General features: G+C 35.6%; 1 protein-coding gene across 5 annotated transcripts in view; it reads right to left on the bottom strand.

Moving 5' to 3' along the window:
* LOC138707486 (lysine-specific demethylase 5A-like) overlaps positions 1 to 21,213 on the bottom strand; it is a 121,121-nt gene that overhangs the window by 41,035 nt on the left and 58,873 nt on the right. For 2 of the 5 annotated variants that reach the window (XM_069836972.1, XM_069836974.1), the window contains exons 5-10: positions 18,477 to 18,635; positions 17,756 to 17,911; positions 3,827 to 3,953; positions 2,091 to 2,242; positions 1,056 to 1,211; positions 381 to 562 (exon numbers count right to left, since the gene is read on the bottom strand). In XM_069836972.1, the coding sequence (XP_069693073.1) occupies positions 381 to 562; positions 1,056 to 1,211; positions 2,091 to 2,242; positions 3,827 to 3,953; positions 17,756 to 17,911; positions 18,477 to 18,635 (932 nt within the window). The remainder of the gene's footprint in view (positions 1 to 380; positions 563 to 1,055; positions 1,212 to 2,090; positions 2,243 to 3,826; positions 3,954 to 17,755; positions 17,912 to 18,476; positions 18,636 to 21,213) is intronic. The other 3 variants (XM_069836973.1, XM_069836977.1, XM_069836976.1) reach the window with 3 other exon arrangements.

The raw sequence follows: 21,213 nt of genomic DNA on the forward strand, positions 1-21,213 counted from the left end.
TATAGTACAGGATTTCCCAGTCTAAAAATCCAAGTTTTCTATTTATTTTTATTGTCACAAAGAAGTGAACACCAAACTCCGCAAGCTGATACTATGAATTTAGTATTTATTTTACAATAACTATGCTGTAATTATTAGAATCATATCATCTTATCAAGCTTACATGAATTAAACCAGCTTACTTAAATGCTTCAGTCAGGTTTCTGATACGATTTTCTTACACGAAAACAATAATTTTCTCTTTTCTGATTCGTGAAAAAAATATTCAGCTTTAACATCCGTATTTTTTATAATATTTTCGTGGTAAAGGGAAAAAATGGAAAGAATTTTTATACTCGACTTCAGAATCAATCATAAAGGTAAACTGTACTCTAACTTACCAGTGAAGGTAATTTATGGAATAACTCCAATGGTCTTCATTGTGCCAACAAAATGTAGCAAAACACATACCAACGTACATCCATGGTACCTTCATCCCAGATATATCAACATTGATATGACCCAGAACAGAACCTTCAAGGACGGGAAGATTATTTAAGTTCCACCCAGAGTTTGCGTACTCCTGAAATAACAGAACTTACATTAGTACATTACGAAATGAAAACATTCGAAGAAGAGAATGAAATGATCACTGTGGTTTTGTAGAACATTTTCATAAATTATTCACAATAGTAAAACTGAGAAAAAATACGTAGGTATTTAGCTTAAAACAAATTTATAGTCAATTCCTATACTGAGGAATAGGAAACCATATGTACAAAAATTACATGCACCATCACATTTCAAGTTATTTCGCAAACTTAAATCAACCCTTGATACGAATTATACAATTACACGATTATTAGTATGTTAATATCAAAATGGATTTCTATGACTTAAATGTTGAAGAAAACATTACTTATTAAGACCTTCCTTTCCTGACCGTCATTTATCATATATTGAAGAAATAACCTCACATATATCTTCCACATTTATTTTTATGCAAATATCTCTAGACAGAATTACAACACTCCTTCACAATCCCTAACACATACAAATAAACATGAAGTACATACTTGATCTACTGGGTGTAAATCTGGAGTTGATTTGGTCGGAAAACCAGACCCATGATCCATTGTATGTAGATCAGCCCCATACTCTACTGTGACATCCTCATCAATGGACGACACTATACGCCAAAACTCTCTTTCAACAACTGTTGTAGGAACCATCTGAAAATTTAATGTATATAAATAAATATATGAAGTTTGATGGTACGAAAATATCTGATCTGAACAAAAAATGGTGACTAGTACATGTGCAACAAATTTCAAGGAAGAGCTATTCAACGATACAACAAATTCCTTAATTAAAAATAAAGCTCAGCTAATGACTTTGATTTTTAATCTGTATGCATTCCAATAATGTTAATGATAATAATCTTAATAACAATGTTAACAGTAACAATAATAACGATGACAATATCTGTAGCACAGTAACATATGTATTGAGACTGCTAAATAATAGGGTGAAAATATATGTATAACTTTGTAATGGTAATGTAATAGATATCAATGAATGTAATATTACAATCTTCTAATGGGGCATACTGAATAAAATAAAAAGAATAACAATAATAATAAAAATGATGATCTAAATGAGGGGTTGGAAAGCAATGGTGGATCATTAATGTTTAGGTGAGGGGTTTGGACTTTTTCCATTGCTGGTTGTCACAATCAAAAAATAAAGACAACGTTTCGAAGGGTGGTTCTCCCTTCGTCTTCAGGTGGAAGGAAGGAGAGAAAGGGAAAAACCTACTGTTGGGATCGTTACGTACAGCTATTCTGTATGACTGATCCTTTCTCTCCTTCCTTCCACCTGAAGACGAAGGGAGAACCACCCTTCGAAACGTTGTGTCTTTATTTTTTTATTGTGACAACCAACAATGGAAAAAGTCCAAACCCCTCACCCAAACATTAATAAAAATGATGATGATGATGATGATGATGATCACCTATATTACAAAGATTTATTATTATTATTATTATTATTATTATTATTATTATTATTATTATTATTATTATTATTTGCTTAGTTCACTTTATACTTACATGAACAGGCATGTTGAAATAGTCTGATTTGAACTGATCAGCCATTTCTCCAAACTGCTGTAGTGTGTACTCTCGCTGAGCTTGTTCAAAACCAAATGCTTCCATTGGCTTGCTTACTTCCTCAGCTACACATTTTGGACACCTCCAGTCACCTATTATAGATGACATAACATTTAAAAATCTTTTAAACTTAATGTCATTAGGTAAGAGTTTCATAGTGAGGCTCTTTGAATGAAATTCAAATTTTAAATTCTGTAAGTAGCACACAGAAACTGCAAAGTACATACTGTATGCATGTTGGAGTCTTAAAGAGGAGAAGATTCTAACGATTTGGAGCCCTGTCAACAAGCATTGAACTGCAGGATAACGAGGTATAGTACCCTGCATCCTGATAACTGCAATTTTTTGCAGTAGCACCAAAGAGTTTTTTTCCCCACACAATAAGTAATGCTGCATTTGAAATTTTTTTAAATCTTTTGTTCTCATTCTTAAAAAAAAATGGAGTGAATTTTTCAATCTCGAATTTTTCACGAAATGGAACCAATCATCTGGAATAAATACATAATCTGTTTTCCTGATTTCATTTTCTTTCAATTACACCAAAATCACGGTTGGAGGGTAAAAACGTGTGCCCACGAACTAGATAATAGTTTTCTGCGTATTTTACTTGGTTATTTAACGACGCTGTATCAACTACGAGGTTATTTAGCGTCGATGGTATTTGGCGAGATGAGGCCGAGGATTCGCCATAGATTACCTGACATTTTCCTTATGGTTGGGGAAAACCTCGGAAAAAACCCAACCAGGTAATCAGCCTAAGCGGGAATCAAACCTGCGCCCGAACATAACTCCAGATTGGCAGGCAAGCGCCTTAAGTGTTCTACGTAATCAAACATTCTGATTATCACAAGAGCATAATACATGAAATACAGAATTTTATTTTTGTTATACATAGAACAGCTGCCAGAAAAAATCTTAACTTGTGCTTTCTTAAGTTATTTTCAGGCACACTTAAAATCTTGATTAAGAATAATTCAATCTTTGAAGCACATCGAGATGCAATGTTATCATAAATTTTATGTTCATGATTAGATTATTAACATGCTTACCTATATGGTCAACACGGGTGAAACTTTCGAAATATCCTTATTTTATTATTTTTTCAATTAGATGGGCCTTTTCCTTCCTATCTCCCCAGACAGTAAAAAGGCGTCTTTTCGAAATTCCGAAAACATCAGAAACCCCATTGCTATATGCCCTAATCAGCTTATGAGAGTTTTTTTAAAATGATATATGAACGACACAGGATGTCTATTACATTTTTCATTTACTTTTGAGAGCAACAAATATCGCGTCACCAGAAACAGACGCGGCTATTGGTCTGCCTGCGCAGACAGTAGCTTCAGCACATTGATTTCTGCCTGGCATAGATCACTCTCTTGCCTTAGATATGCGACAGAAGGAATTTACATATAAATTAGCTTTTAAAATAAGTGGGGAAGAACCCTGCAAAAATTGTTAATATTAAGCGTACAAAGACAAGATTATATGTACTGCATAAAAGTACCAATAACTCAAAATTGAAAATTTTCAGCGTAGATCACTCTCTCACTGAATGCCTCAATTCTGCATAATAGCATAATATGCAGAGATAAGCAACACTGAAGAGGAAATAATGCATCGATACTTAAAATAAACACTCACATATTTTGTAAATTTCTGTAAAAACAACTCACCTTTAGGAATTTCCAATAGTGGAGGCATTAGACAGAAAGTGTGGTAACTGTCGTCACATCCATCACAGAGTAGCATTGACTCCTCGACATCCCCACGTCCACAGTTGTGGCACACGTACTTGGCAAGCTACAACATTACAGGAAATGTTTACACCTAACTATTCAATGCCATTATATTACACAATAATTTCCCTTCAACTATATATGTAATACATAATGTATCAAGTACAGAAGATGGCATCATATTTAACCAGATATTAGACCATCACACAAATTAACAAATCTACAGAAAATAACGTAATGCACAGCAGAGGAAATGGCCAGACATATTATTGTGCTTATGGGAGATGTGGAGAAACGTGAAGGGGGAAGGGAATTCACGAAAATGACACATACTTTCTCATTATACGTTTTATACATGTTGTAACAAGTTGGTTCCTTTCTTACACTGCAAATCGTGTTATTGTTTACTTTACTTTCCTTGAACTATTATTCGAAAGATATATAAATGTAATACTATAATATGCACCCAAATGAAAGACCAAATTTAGTGTCATGGAGTGTATACTAAAGTAAGATATTATTCAACATTTATACAGGGTGTATCACGAGGTTTTCTCCCGGTTTATGGAGGTGATTATTCCTGGTATTATTTGGAACAAAAAATGTAAATACAGTAATGTGGTGACATTCATAATTGAGGAGTTACAACAGATTTTCGAAACATGCCATGGTGTATGTAGCACTAGACACGTTTGCACAGTACTAACGATGTGTGGGGGGAGGATTTAACGTTTCACATTTCAAGGTATGGAGAATTCTTCATGAGAATGGACTGTATCCTTTTCACATGCAAAAAGTGCAGCATTTAGAACTACATGATCATGCCAACCGTTTGCCTGCCAGATCCCCGGATTTAACATTCTAGATTACTGCATCTGAGGGTGGATGAAAGACATCGTGTACCAGATTAGGGTGCAAACACAAGAATTGATTCAACGCATTCTCGATGTCGCAGAGACAATAAGGAACGAACATGTGAAGTTACGAAATGCTACACGCGCGATTCACACGTGCGAATCTTTGCGTTCAGAAGCAGGGAGGAAATTTTGAACATTTGCTTTAAATCAACTCTACATGCAAGAGACTGGTACAAAATGAAACACTTGTTTGTATTCTATGATTTCCATTTTTGTCAGTGATATCCTCAAATAAAAAGTTTTTCTGTTTTTTCAAATTGCCATAACTCCTTAATTATGAATGTCAGCCCATTACTGTATTTACATTTTTTGTTCCAAATAACACCAGGAATCACCTCAAGAAACCAGGGGAAAACCTCATGATACAAGTTGTATATTAAATGCTTTATGTGGATATATGTAATTAATTCTGCATGAATTTGCATAAAACAGATTCTTTATTTGCAAAAAATTTACATAAAAATATATATTAGACTCAGCTTTACAGACCTACTCACTCATGTGCAATGAAATGGTTTATGACAATGACTGTTAATCCTTAACAATAAAGTGCTCTCTACTACACTTCGCTACCCGACTGTGTGGCGTACGGAACTTAGAAAATTCGCAATAATGAACAGATAAAGTTCAATATAATAATAATAATAATAATAATAATAATAATAATAATAATAATAGTAATAATAATAGTAGTAGTAATAATAATAATAATAATAATAATAATAATAAATTTATCTTAGAAAAGAATTTACTTTTCGATATACTAATACACAATTTATTACCTAGTTCGTTCCGCGTAACAAAAAATCACAAAGAAAATATTTCAGTATTACTGGGACTAACTTGCCATTGTGTGTTTTTGGTGTCAAAGATCAATTAATTTTTTCCTAAAATTGTATTATTTCATGTGCATCATTCCCAGATAAACTGACTTGTGGACACTGAATATGAACAAAATCTCCTCAATAGTTTAGTTGAAATCGCTGTAGACAGACAGACAGACAGACAGACACTGTACTGGAAACCATTTTTTTAATAATGAAGGTACTGAGAATATGCATTTCCACCAAAATAAAAATCAATGTTTTCTGTAGTATCGTACAATAAAGAAGCAAAAATATCGTCATCATTGTCACCACCACCATCGACATTAATATCATTCTTTTTTATAATTGACTATTTTATGACGTTTTATCAACTATTATGGTTATCTAGTGTCTGAATGAGATGAAGGTGATAGTGCCAGCGAAATGAGTAGGCCTACAGGGTTCAGTGTCGAAAGTTACCAGCATTTGCTTTTAATATGTTGAGGGGAAAAACCCAAAAAGAACAACAGTAACTTGTCCCAACCAGTATTTGAAATTGGGCCTGCTCGTTTCATGGCCAGGCGTGCTAACCATTACTCCATAGTGGTGGAGTAATATAATTCTTAATATTATAATTATATCATAGTAACTGACAGTACAAAAATTCTTGTGCCTAACATTTTGGAGATATAAATATATACGAGGAGCTTTTTTTCAAAACTTAACATGTCCATTTTTATAAAATGCTACAAATATGCGTCTCTGTAATAAACAAGGTTTTTTCTTCGGTAAAAATTAATACGAATCGATCGCAAAAAAAAAAATCTTTTACATTTCACCATAGAAAATTGCAGAAAAGTAAGTTTTTGTCCTCTGAAGTGTATTTTCGTATAATGGACATGTTAGGTTTTGAAAAGAAGCTCCTCGATAACCTATGTATGTCTGTATTATACTTGTGAGTCAACTGAACCTATATTTCCCGAAATTATGTAATCCTGCCCAATCACGGAGTATTTCATAACGCAGTATCTCTGATAACTTTGTTTCTCCTGGACATATAAAGATAATATTAGGTCTACTATCAGTAATGAAATTAAGTCGTACATTTCATACTGTATTAAGCAAGAAGAAGAAGAAGAAGAAGAAGAAGAAGAAGAAGAAGAAGAAGAGGAAGAATAAGAAAATTTAAGGTGAATTTATCATGTGCTAGGTGTCAAAGTGATTAAAACATAAGAGTAATTTCTTTAATAAGATCTGCTGTTCTATTAGAGCAATTGGGCATTGAACTAGGGTCTCAGTTCGATTCCCAGTGAAAACATGAAACAGTTTATTTCATATAAATCATTGTTACTCCTCAATCATTACAGATACGTTTTGAGAACGTCTCCAGATCTCATGTCGAGATGGTTTCGGAGTTTAAATATTCTAGGCTTATCTTTCCTGTATAAATACTGGGATGGTCATAATCATAAGAACTCAAACTTGCAGTGCGTGCAGTCGTATAATGAACAAGAGAAAATCATGCAAGATGTGTATTCCAATGACGGGTATGGGAGAGAGAGTATATATGAGAGGCAAGGCAGAACACAGATTGCGTCAAACAATCTATAGAGCAGCCAGAAATTCCTCAATGCCTAAGAGAATTAATCTACAAAGTTTGCCAATCTATCATGTCTACCATGCTCAGTCATGTTGAATACGCAACACGGAAAAGATATTGCAAAAATATCGGCAATGTGACCATTTTCTCCATTAATGATGGAACTAAATGAAAGCCGAGATCATAGCAAGCAAATAAATTATTAATGTAATTTAAAAATTCGTCTCTTGTGAGACAAGGAACTAATACAGTATCAAACAGAGAGTTATTAGAAATAAACTCACGAATGATAACTTCATTCATTCATTCATTCATTACTATGAGGGATAGTCAGAAAATAAGTTTCCCTAGTCTGCCATATGCAGGGCAGAAAGGAGCATTAGACGTCCATTTTTGTACACAGACCCACCGCTTCACAAGCTTGACGAATCCCTGTTGGTAAAAGATTTTGTCCTAGGTAAGGACGGACCATAGCCCACATGGAGGTTTTAATGTCATCATTTGTGGTGAAGTGACGCCTTTCTAGTGTATTCTTCAACATAGGGGAGAAGTAGAAGTCGCTGGATGCCAGGTCGGGACTGTAGGGGGCATGATCCAAGCACTCTCAAATGAAGGTGCCAATATGGTTGACTGTTGCTGTTGCTGTGTGAAGTCTCGCATTGTATTCCGAAGGATGACTCCTGCTGTGAGAAAGCCAGGTCTCTTCCATCGAATGGATTTTTTCAGTTGTGTCAATGTTACACAGTAGCATTTAGCATTGACAGATCTCCTCTCCCTTCATCCCTATCCCCTCTCCAAAACATTCAACAAAAGAAAACCCCTTCAGTATCCCAAAAGTCAAAAGCACCTGGCATGCTGAGAGGACTGGTTGTTTTGAACTTCTTTCGAATGGGGCATGTCATATGCTTCCATGCCATGGAGATGGCCTTGGACTCGGAAGTGGATAGTGGATCCAGTTCTCGTCTGCAGTCAGAATTCGGAATAGAAACGCATTTCCCTCAGCCTCGTAGAATAAGAGATGCTGCAGGCTTGTTCCCATTTTTTGTGACTTGTGGTCTGATGTGAGCTAGGGAGGCCTCCACCATGATGACACTTTATGGTACTGCAGGATGTCATGGACGATTTTATGGGCTGACGCATGGCCAATACCGATTTCAGTGGTGACGTGATTCACAGTCACATGCCTGTCTCGTTAAATCAGCTCATCAACTCGTCTGGTAATGGTCTCATCCCCCACAGCTGCTGCTGAGTGCCTGACTCTCGCATCATCCAACACACTCATACAACCATCTCGGAACTGCTGGCACAATTGTCCCAACATATGAGTCGACATGACGTCAGGACCATGTACTTCCACTAGACGGCTATAGATTTTGGTACCAGAGATTCCAAGTGCCCATTCATATCGAAAAACAGCCAACACTTCCTCCTTTGTCCGCGACTGCCAGGCATGCACTAATCCATTGTCCTGTCTTTAACACAGCATTGCACCTGCGCCATGATGAAGGTCGTACATCCACAACAAACGAAGAAGGATGCCTGTGTAAACACAACACACTGAAAACCCACCAGTTTTATGGGTTCTCCAGGAAAAAAAAAAAAATGGAGAAACTTATTTTCCTACTATTCCTCGTATTTACATAGTACAGTGACTAGGATTAAAATACACTACCTTCGCATTGTAACTATTCTTTTATAAAGGGCTAGCCACCAGCGTGGCTCAGTCGGTTAAGTAGCTTGCCTGCCGATCTGAAGTTGTGCTTGGGCACGTGTTCGAGCCCCGCTTGGGTTGATTAAATGGTTGGATTTTTTCCGAGGTTTTTCCCAACCATAAGGTGAATGCCAGGTAATCTATAACGAATCCTCGGCCTCATGTCGCCAAATACCATCTTGCTATCATCAATTTCATCGATGCTGAATAACTTCGTAGGGCTTCTATTATATGTACTATCTGCTGGAGCGGTGTTTTGCTTCTCGGCAGTGGGAATGTCACACTCATACATTAACCCCACTACTTAAAACGTGTATAAAATCGTACCTTATTGTAGAAGATGCTGGAAATATCGTCCTCCCTCTGCTAAACAGGCACTGTTTCATGAAAACACATTCTGATTGACACGATTAAGTTTGGCCACTGTAATGTTTCTGATTTCAATTGTTCTACCAGTATATATGATATTTAACCTCACAATAATTAAAATGCTCAATTTACGAGGGTCAGTCATATGAAAACGAGAAATCAGTTGCCAACAATTTGGTTACATGCTGCCATGGGGGAAAGTTTTGGAGTTGATACTACTGACTGTGAGCTGTATTGTCCGAGGTTGGCCAACCTGCATGCGCAGGGAGTGATGCGCAGCAGCAAGACGAAGATGACGTTCACAGTAACAGGAGCATCCAAGTTCTCGCAGTGTAGTGTGGTGCAGTTTATAGCCGCCGAAGGCATTTCACCCATTGAAATTCATTCCTGTATGAAGAAAGTGTACATGGACAACTGCATGTCGTGCGCCTGAGTGTATAAGTGGACAAAGTGATACCAACAAGGGCGAACATCACTGGAGGATGACCCGCACCCTGGCCAGTCCCACACAGTCATCACAGAAGTAAATGTTGTTGCAGCAGACAATCTCATCCAGGCAGATCGGAGGTGTACAGTGGACGAAGTGGCTGAGAACCTGAATATCAGTCATGGATCCACATACTCAATAATCCACAACCGATTGAAGTTACCGTAAAATGTGCACAAAGTGGGTGCCAAAATGTGTCACAGGTGAGGAAACGACACCGAATGTGACTGAGTTTGCAACATCTGATGCGTTATGAACGGGGGGGGGGAGAGGCTTTCTTGGAATGTAAAGTGACAGTGGATGAAACATGGTGCATGCACTACGAACCACAGAGTAAGCGACACAGCATGCAGTGGAAGCACGACACATCACCACGCCCAAAAATGTTAAGAAATTTCACAACCGCAAGCAAGGTGATACTAATGCTGTTCTTTGACTCAGAGGGTCCATTACTCTGCCACTTCATGGAAAGAGGATAATCTGTCACCTCTGCTCGATACTCCGAAATCCTCTGTACTGAATTGCGTCATGCCGTCAAAAACAAGCGACCTGGACGTTTGTGTGAAGGTGTCATTTTGTTACACGACAATGCGCGACCACACACATCTCGGCACACCATTCGGGACCTGCACTGGCAGGTGCTCGAACATGCCCCTTACAGCCCGGACTTGTCACCTTGCGACTTCCAGATTTTCGGCAAGCTGAAAAGTGACCTGTGAGGGTGCCGGTTCGCGACGGATGGTGACGTAATTGAGGCAGTGCAGGAGTGGTGCCACCAGCAGCCAAAAAACTTTTATGGACAAGGTATCAAAATCTAGTGAGCAAGTGGGATAAGTGCCTTAACACTGGTGAAGATTATTTTGAGAAATAAAATTCCTCTGCAAAGAAAAAAATTATTTCTCGTTTTCATTTGACTGACCCTCATAAGATCAATTAAGATTAGGCAACGTGAGGTCTACTCGTAAAAAATAGGACCAATTATTCATCTTGCAGTAACAGCACATCAAACTCCAACTTTCCTATCATGAAGAGGGATTTCTTATACATGATGTGAATTTTCAGAACAACAATAGTGAGTGTTTTGATTGTTTACACGACCAGTTTGGTGGAACGATGACTCATCTGAAAAGAATACGAGCTGTGGGTCGATTAAACCTTCAGTCACTGATGAAAAGAACCACTCATAATAATGCACTCGTGCTACTGGATCGCCTTGTTGTAAACAATGGACACGTGTACACCTACAAGGCTTCAGTTTTAACAATATTGTTGCTTCATTTGCAGAAGACACTGAAACTCTCACTTGTGCTAATTTCAGGAGTGATTTTGTTGGCAGCTGTTCAAGATGTGAGCCAATTTGGTGTAATTTGTTCTCTGTTATAGCTGTACGTTTTTGCGTGTATTTTTTGTTTTGCACTAACCAGTAGATTCAAATCTGTTCACAATATCATAAATTTCAGTTCTGAAGGAGATAATTGACCAGGGAAAGTTTGAATAAATTCTGCACAAACACGACAAGCCGATTCGTATTTATAATAAACTTTACACACAAAAATGCGCTGCTCTAGAGTCAGCTGTCTAACCATCTTCGTGAACGAATAATGTACACTGCCTCGAAAGAATGGAATATTTATATTGGGGGAGTGCTGCTTGCCCCAGCCAAGAAGCAAAAGACTGCAGGGTTAATGTACAAGTGCGGCTGGCTGTGGCACGCCCAGCCGCCAAGAAGCAAAACACCACGCCAGCAGTCAGTAGATATAATAGAAGCGCTATATCTCTTTGGTGAAGAAACTGAAATTTCGAGATTATGTCATAAAATGCGGGTTACATAAAGGACCAAAGAATGAGAACCAAATAATAATGGTCTCACCCTTGCTCAAGTAGTTAGCTGCTCTGTCTTTCACACGACCTGAGTCAAGGTGATATTTGTATTGGACGAAACAGGTGCTGAAGGGTTTCTTGGGGTTTTCCTCTTTCCCCTCACCAATATCATCATTCCACCAAAACTCCACAATAACCCTTTACTCTATGAAACATGGTTAATAGACAAGCAAGAAGATATACACACACATTGTGTTCAATAAATATAAAGGAGCAAATGAATCACTTCGTAAAAATGTATATTCAAGCATAGAAAATTATATTATCATCACTCGATGCTGTCAGAATGAAAAAAATGGCTACAAAAATCCCAGGAATAGAAACTGACTGTAATGTAAGAGGGAAAATGGACAGAAGTACTAATTAATTGCTTCATTTTCAACTGGTATATAAGAAATCTATCAGGATGGACAGACAGCTGTCAATTGATTGGTGTACACGAAAAAGATATGTGAAAGTAACTTTTTTGTTGTTGTTGCCGTCATTATTAGAAAAGTCTCCTGATGTAATCAACTAAGATCTTTCTGCAATTCTGGTATGGTAACACAGAAGAGTTGAATTCCTTTTCGGAGGTTGGGATACCTGTAAGGTTGAATTTATTACCTACAATGATAGTGATAGAAGAGTATGACTAGCAGAACTGAAGTTCAGCTCTGGTGGTGAACTAGGTGACAATACTAAAAGGACTGATATAGTTTCCAATGTGAACTTGTTCAATAAAATAACAGAATTGAAGACTTAAGCATGATCAAATTGAATCCAAAAGATACCTAGATAATAGAACTGCGACATTTCCGATAATTCTTTGTGTGCTATGAATAAAAATGGGACTCTTTTCAACTTTTAGAGGATATGAAATGTTACACCGGTACCCAAGTAAATAACATTGCTATGTAGAAAGCAGAGCTTTTATTTTGAACTGCTAAAATCCATTAACTGCAAATGCTTATTACACACACCTTGAGACAAGTTGTTTGTAACCATACCACGAAAATTTCTACGGAACTTTACTTTTTCATTTAATATATGCAAAATAGCTCATTATGTTACTTTTTTTTATTATTTTACTTTATTTTATTTTATCGAAAATCTGATCTATGCCACTGTGTCATACAAAAAATAAAAATCACACACTAGTGAATGAAGATAAAACAGGATTTAATCATTTGAAATTTATCTGATATTTCTGAAATAATCTTAATGTGGAGAAAGAACATTTCTAATAGTGAATAATTTCGAGGGAAAAATTGTTCCGGGGCTGGGTATCGAACCCGGGACCTTTGGTTAAACGTACCAATGCTCTCCCACTGAGCTAACCGGGAACTCTACCCGACACCGATCCAATTTTTCCCTCTATATCCACAAACCTCAAAGTGGGCTGACAACCGTCAAGCAACCAACATTTGAGTGCACACTAACTCTGTGTGACTTTAAATTGTGGTTTTCTGTTATGTACAGTGACGTGTATTATGCAAATTACATAAATTGCATAATACACGTCACTGTACGTAACAGAAAACCACAATTTAAAGTCACACAGAGTTAGTGTGCACTCAAATGTTGGTTGCTTGACTGTCGTCAGCCCACTTTGAGGTTTGTGGATATAGAGGGAAAAATTGGATCGGGTAGAGTTCCCAGTTAGCTCAGTGGGAGAGTGTTGGTACGTTTAACCAAAGGTCCCGGGTTCGATACCCGGCCCCGGAACAATTTTTCCCTCGAAATTATTCAAATTAACTTTACAGGGAGTTATTCCTGAAAGCTTAATTTGCATTTCTGATAGTATTTCCTGCTCATTCACTTGTTTCCAAGCTTATGATGCGATGTTTCCCTTGCACCACAGGGTGACCATGTGACTAGCACTACAAATCTTCTTAAATGAGTAATCTAACTTCTGTTACTTTGTTCAGGCTTGCTATTAAATTTATTTGATAAAGTAAGAGTGTAATTCTATGCAAAAGTAACAGGAGTGTAGTTAGTTTTATAGGTCATTGTTCAATATTAAAAACTGTGCATAGTTTCCTTATTTAATACAGTTTTTTTTAAGTGCTCGCATTTTACTAAAATGCCCAGCACAGGAACAGGATACCTTCAATTTTCGAACTCGAGAACTCTTATTTAACTTTCGAAAATACTTTGAAGAAGGACATGTTAAAAAAAAATATATATATACTGTTTCTCATTACAAAAGTGGTCAACCATGTTGCTGTTGCTCTGAAGATCCATTGTTATTATGGTAATGTATACTACAAGGGAAAAGTATGGCAATATTAGTGAGCATTGTTGTCCCATGAACTCTCGATAAGAAACGTCCTTTCCAAATATTAGCTCTTGAACTCTGGATAAGAAACATCCCCCCTTGACTATATAATGTAGTTAAAACTGTAATGACTGTGTCTAGTTTGGCTGTTACTGTAAAGTACCACTATATGGAAGATAGAATCCGAGTTGTTCAAAACAACTAGGTCTGACAACACAGAGCCAACTCACTTCACGTGGGTAGGCTTCAGTTATTCCCTGTACAATGTATACTTAGTGGTTTCAACCTCAGGACTGTATCACAAATCTGAAAGTGTCATCAATTTTGTTATGTATGACTACAATTATATGGGAAAAGCAAGCACAGTGACTCAACGGATGAGGTAATATCTCTAAGCATAAAGCAATACTACCCTAAGGATGGAACCTGCAAGTAGATGCGAAACTTCAGAAAAATTAAGCTCACAAAGTTTCAAAATACAAAATCAATTTTAAAATTCTATTACTTTGGAATTCTGAAATATCAAACTATTTCAAAATGTTTCAAACTACTGCTAGTTCAAGTTTCTAGAAAAGAAACCTAGAATAATAATCTCGAAATAAACATTTTATATTTATATATCTGTAAGTTACAAGTGGTGACCAAATACCATATACCATGGTACCACAGTCTAGTATATACAGTCGCGAAGCTCAATACGTAGTAAATATGCAAACATTAGATAGTTGCTCACCACTAGGATTGCTAATATCGCCTCATTACAGGCAATGCAAAATAGTACTGTCACGGTCTATTGTTTCTAGCACCCTCAAAACTCAAGCTTCGTGACTGTATATAGTAGACTGTGATGGTACTGTGTTTTTGAAAGTCATTATTCTGTTGTTCTCGAATTTTGCAAGTATAAGCGTACCGTACCAAAAACAATTACGATAGTCTTTCACTACAGAATTCTCAATATTGACCGAGGTCAAATACACTGCGACCATGACAAGATTGAATTCAAGGTGTGGAGCCCATTTAATCAAGTCTATGTCAGGACCGAGTCATCCCACTACAGTGAGTGAGATGAGAGTAAAGTGAAAGACTATTGAAACTTATGTAGGGCCTATACATAATTATGTAGGTTGTATTGTAAAATTAGGTATTCTATTTATGTTTTATTATTAATTGTAATTAGTGTGTTAAATTGTATTGTGTATTCTTATTGTATTGTGTATAAAATTGTATTGTGTATTGTATAACTGTATTGTGTATTGTAAATTTTATTGTGTATTGTTTATATTGTGAATACCACTGCCACCAGGTGCTTGCCCACTTGCAGTGTAAATAAATACATACATCCCATCCAGTTGCCTAAGAGTGAAATAAAAACCTAGAAGTAGATCTTAATGTCACATTTTACTCTTGTTTTTAAGCATGAAGGCAGAAACTGTGTGTGTCTGAGATATCAAAATTGTAATTAAAAGATTTTTATAAAATCATTTAAAATTAATTCCAAGGTGGTGACTAATTTAATGGGAAATATTAGATCCAAATACCTCTAATTTTCTTAGACTTTTTTTTTATCCCAGAAGTAAAACATGTATAAGACTAAGGTTACAAGTTTTTTCCACAATTTCTCGAGACAGATGTGGACATATGAAAAACTGCTATTAACATTTCTGTTAGTTTGTCTTTCATTTTTATTTTTTAGACACTTCAAAAACTTGAAAATATACATTCTATTTACACACTAAAAATATCCATTCTATTTAACTAATATTTAAATTCATTCTATATTTTTGGGATATCCATTATCATGTTCACTGAAGAAAAACTCTCTCCACTAAAGCATTACTTCTATGAAGATACACAGACAGTTCAAACAGCTTCGGGAGCTATGCACAGGAAATCATTTCCTGAGAAAAATAAAAAATTGTCACTCCATTTTGAACAAAGTATAGCATTTTTTTCATTCCATTTTACTCTTTTCTTTGAAGTCAGCTATTTCCTTAAGTAAGAAACTTCACCAAATAAAGTATATTCATCTAGGTCAAATCCATCTACGTTTGAAGAAAAATAATGGATTCTCTCTTAAAATTTTTCTCTTTCTGGAGGAGATCACAGCACTACACATTCCATAGATACAGGTATCTTATTTGGTGAATGAATATCCCAGGCACCTTATTCAGCAGCATTTTCATAAAATTGTAATAATTAACACTGAAAATCCAGAAATATCTGGGGACAATAATAAATCTGAGGAAATTCCTGAGACGAATTTTGTTCGAGATCAAAAACCAAAATTAGGAAACTGTCCATGGAAAACAGGGTTGTCTGGTAACCTTATATTAAGGCGGATACAAAAATAAAAGCACTTGAGGTAATTTATTTTATAGAAAGTAAAATCAATAAATTTTCAAATTCTGACTAGGCCTACATTATCACCTTCATTTTTTAAAATTACAAACATATTTCACTATCCGTAGAAAATCAATACTTAAAATTAACCTTAAAATATTGTCATAAAGTAAGTGAAACTAAAAGAAAAATAAGTAAACATGTCATCAAAATTTCCTACAGAAATAAAGTTCTGTTCTGTAATGTACATTGTTGTCTTCAATCAAGACATGTTATTTGTTGGAATTACGAACATGACGAAAATTGCACCAATACAAAACTAGTATAAACACAAAATTGACTAACAGACTTACCGATAGAAAAATTCAATAGTGTAACTAGCATACATAAAATCCTGCAAATTTACAATGTCATTCCACTTGTTAATTTTCAACTGCACCAATGCACATAGAATACATCTGTGGTATTTATTGCACTAAATACTTGGAACTAAATATTCAATAACAGAGTTAATTAAGTAAAATCCAAGGTCTCGATTGCTAGGAGTTATGCAATGCAAATTAGCATTAACATATCATGGTGACAATCACTTCTTCCAGTATTATTAGAAAAATTAAAACTTTCAGTAAAGAAACAAAAATAGAAGGAAATTTTCTCCCTGATATTAGTTTCGAAAGAGATGGTTAATCCATGATATGTTAATATAGCTTATAGACACTGCAATTTATTATCATAGTACCATAAAAGGGGATACTTTGCATTGCAAAGTATGGGACATGTCCACAATGAGAAGTAAAATTTATCTCACTGTGTTAGTGAAACTGACGTGACAAGCAATGTACATCACTCTTAATTTATTTTTGAAAAAGTCATATATAAACATTTATTTTAATATATATATTTCAATATATGTTATTTTTAACATATAATCTGTCACAGTCATGCATTTATGAACTGTCTGTAACCACCAGTCTTGTAAAACTGTCAAAGTGATACCTATCATAACAAACAATATATAAAAGTAAAACTGTGCTCAATGTGAAGCAATTAGGAGTGCTTGGTGCTGTAGTTCAAACACAATAAACACTGTACCAGTTAAGAAATTATTTTAAATTTGTTAAGGCCTCGAAAATCAAAAGCTTAACCAAACATTAAAATAAATGTACTTTGACATTACAACATAGGAGAGACAAGTTCTATCCATGTTAGATCAGATCACCAACAAATACTTCACTGTGACGTCAATCAAAGATGGCTGGAAAAACAACAATTATCCAGCAGATATTTTACTAATGTTTAATAAGTATATCCATCTTTAACTAGATGGTTAGCCAGTAAGACTTTGTTCAAGAATTGGTGCAAACAATCCAAATATTAGTGGCTTGTCGCATACCTCCAAATGCAAGTCATATGCGAAGTATCCCAATTTTTATGGCACTTGAATACGAAACAATTTCATTCACCACAGGATCAGCAAAAACAAGATGTCCAGACTTACGGGGTCGAATTCATAGTTGACCTTCTTGCCTCTTGTCTTATTTTTTGGCTTCTCCTCTTTGCGTGTTTGATATCCAGCCATCTTAGGACCAGCTCCATAGAACTGAAGCCTCCTCAGTTCTTTATTCTCATTTGTGTCTGAACTATCTTGCCCTGACTAAAAGGATAACCAATCATCAAATTGCATTTTCGGTTTGTGGCCTCATTTCTGTATACAAATCATTACATGCATCTAAATATTTTTTTAAATTCTGAAGCAGGCAAGTGCATTTCGAGACTAAGAGTATTTCGGAGGTCGTCTAATTGAAAGTGATTAGAAACTGTATAAATTTATAACTTCAACAACAGCAATGAGAAAAGCCTATTGAGCTACTAAGCAGAAATACAATTATGAGGCGCCCCAAAAGAATGGCAAAGCATTATATTACATGGCATCAAAAACATGCAGCAGAAAGAAGAGAAGTTAAGAAACACTCTTTGCCCGAAGTAGATACGTTTTAAACCCAATCCTCAGCACACTGGTACATTGTGCATAAATAAAACTTAGCACAGACAAATTCGGCTATTATACACATATCCTGTAAGACTGATGAACATCTCACCCACCACCTCTACGTGATGTGTGACTTAAAATACTACTGACGTGTGATCCAGTAACAAAAGTTTTAAGATTAATATACATGACCAAAACAGTAGCATGCAAACACTTTGTAACATATTACCGAATTCTCAGTGTCAGGGGCATCACCAGGGCCGTATCGTTTTGAACGCCTGCTGTACTTTTCATGAGGTGGTTTGATTGCTTGGCGTGATGGAATACCATGTGGCTTGTAATCCTGATCACGTTTTTCATTGTCGTCATTCTCTGGCTCCATTTTCTGCTAAAGAAATTAATCAGCTTTAGGAATAATTATCTAAAATTTAATTTTCCACCCATCAAACCAATTCATCACTATCTGTAAGTGGGAGAGGAGGATACTACAATTGATCTCCTAACTCTCAAGCCTGAAAACTCCCCCATATTAAAATAATGCAATTATCGAGCTATTCTGGGCAATAGTACTTTCAAAGACTTAACTTCGATTTCATAATCAGTAAGGAAATATATTTAAATATAAAATGGTGAAAACTGATTGTTGACAGGGTTGTCTCCAGTGGACATTTGAATTGTTAGAGAATTTGAATTGTTATTTTTAAATAACGTTTTGTGGTTATGTTCTGTTGATTGATACAGTAGGCGAATATCTTACAAGGAAGTGTGAAAAAAATACAGAAGGTGAAAACGGATAGTTTGGCAAAGAAATAAAGATTGCCAAGCATGTAATGGTCAGTGAGCAATTATCTATCTAGCAGCACTAGTTTAAAAGACATCTGCGAAAAATAATCCAGTACAGAAGGCCACTTTACGTTCACTAAAACCAGTAATAAGAAAATGGTCCCAATACATACCGTAGGCCTACATATTTTCAAAATAGTTTCCCGGAAATAATTTTGCCTGCAATACATTAAATATCGGTATCTTGGAAGACAAAAACGTAAATAATAGGTTATTAAGTCACATGAAACTGATTTCTATACATTTAATTATTAAATAGCCATAATTTCCTCATCTTTCTTTCTTACTTATTTGGTATATTACCCAACATTGAATACCGACACTGACTCAAAACATTTGCAGTAACCTTTCAGAAAACGGAGCTTAGTATTTAGGAAATTGTTTTAAATTTTCAGCTGGTATGACATAAGAGGCTGAGAAATAAAAATCTCACCAAGAAAATATTTAATTTGAAATCCAATTATTAACATTTTTGGTTGAATTTACAATAAAACAAAAACGGAAACCAGAGTCTGACCAAGTGAAATATTCCTTCTACTTTCTTTATCAAACCTAAATCCCACATGACTTTCTCGTGAATCTAAGTCTTATCTCTTAGCAAAACCAAAGAATAATGATTATTACCCAACAGCATTGGTTTCTTCAAATTTTTAAATAATTCTTTAAATGATCAAATTTCGCATAGCAAGAAGTATTGCATCTGCTTTCTTACAATATTTAGATGTTAACATTTAACAACTCCAGTCTATATATTACTGAAATAGAAACACTAAGCAAAGGATTTTATTCCGAGTTTGTTTCTCAGAGTATATAATATGTAGCTTATATTTTCAAACTTTAAAAATTGTATTTGAAAAAAAGAAAGAGAAAGAGAGAGAGAGAGAGAGAGAGAGAGAGAGAGAGAGAGAAACAGCAATCACCACAATTTCACTTGTTCAAAATCTTGATTTTTTTTTTAAACATGGATTGTACTTAGTATTGTAGCAGCAGCAGCTTATTTAATTACACTTTCAACTACAGGGGTTATTCAGTGTCGAAATTCAAGGTGAGCAAGAAATTATCGAACAATTTTTGCTATACCCCTATCAGGAAAATGAATCGTTTATTTTTACGTACAGTAAATCAATGACATGGGCATCCCAGCTTTACTTCCCTCTCAGAGGAACCCATGCCATGGATTTTATGATTGCTCTCAATCAACTTTGAACTTGTGAACCATAGATCACTCAAAACGAGAACCTACTTTTTGCAGAATGATTAACTGAATGTCAACAAAATCCGTGCAATGGCATAGGCCTCATTAACAGCGTGTGAGCTGGCAAAATAGACTGGCAACATGATAACATGTATGATGAAAGCACGACTGCAATTTTATTAAGAATTATTTTTTTATCCTACATAAAATACAAAATACAGTATTTGAATTTTACTAGTAATTGTTAACAGAATATGGCATTATACATTGCGTCTGTCCTCAAAGAGAGAGAGGTAGGGGAACAAATCGCAACTTAAAACCACTTTTAATAAAATCGTGTATGGTCCTGGAAAAGAAATTTGTCGTCACTGTTACAGCATGCATTTTCGTAATTTATACTGGCAATAAATTTTACAGCTTCTAAACTTTCCATTCTTAAATGAGCCTGCACTATAACTTTTCTTCCTGCTGTCAAATAAACCAGTTAAATTTTCATAAATGCTTTGCATCCTTACCCCTTTTGGTGGGGTTCGCAGTAGCATCGTGGTTAAGGCATAATACTACAAGACGGTTCGATTCCCAATGTTCTCATTCACAAATTTAACTTAATATTCATCTTAGTTTGGACGGTGGAGTCATCAACAATCGAGATGCAATAACTCTTTACACTTTTGTTTACACATTTACATAAAACAATTTTCCCAATTTTTGTTCATTAACTAAGCTCACGTTGGTGTCTGCACGCACTTTAATTTACGCCTCGATTAGGTGGACAGCTCCATACCCCTGTGTTAATCTGGTGGCCTCAAAATTTCTTGTCCAAAAGTATTTCCATCTCTCCTTAATACTAGAATGGGAAAACAAATCTCAATCCTGGTAACTGTACTAAAAAATAATTACAGACTATACAGCTATACTGTTCCAAGCT

Source organism: Periplaneta americana, chromosome 10 (assembly GCF_040183065.1).
Source record: "Periplaneta americana isolate PAMFEO1 chromosome 10, P.americana_PAMFEO1_priV1, whole genome shotgun sequence".
NCBI lineage: Eukaryota > Metazoa > Arthropoda > Insecta > Blattodea > Blattidae > Periplaneta > Periplaneta americana.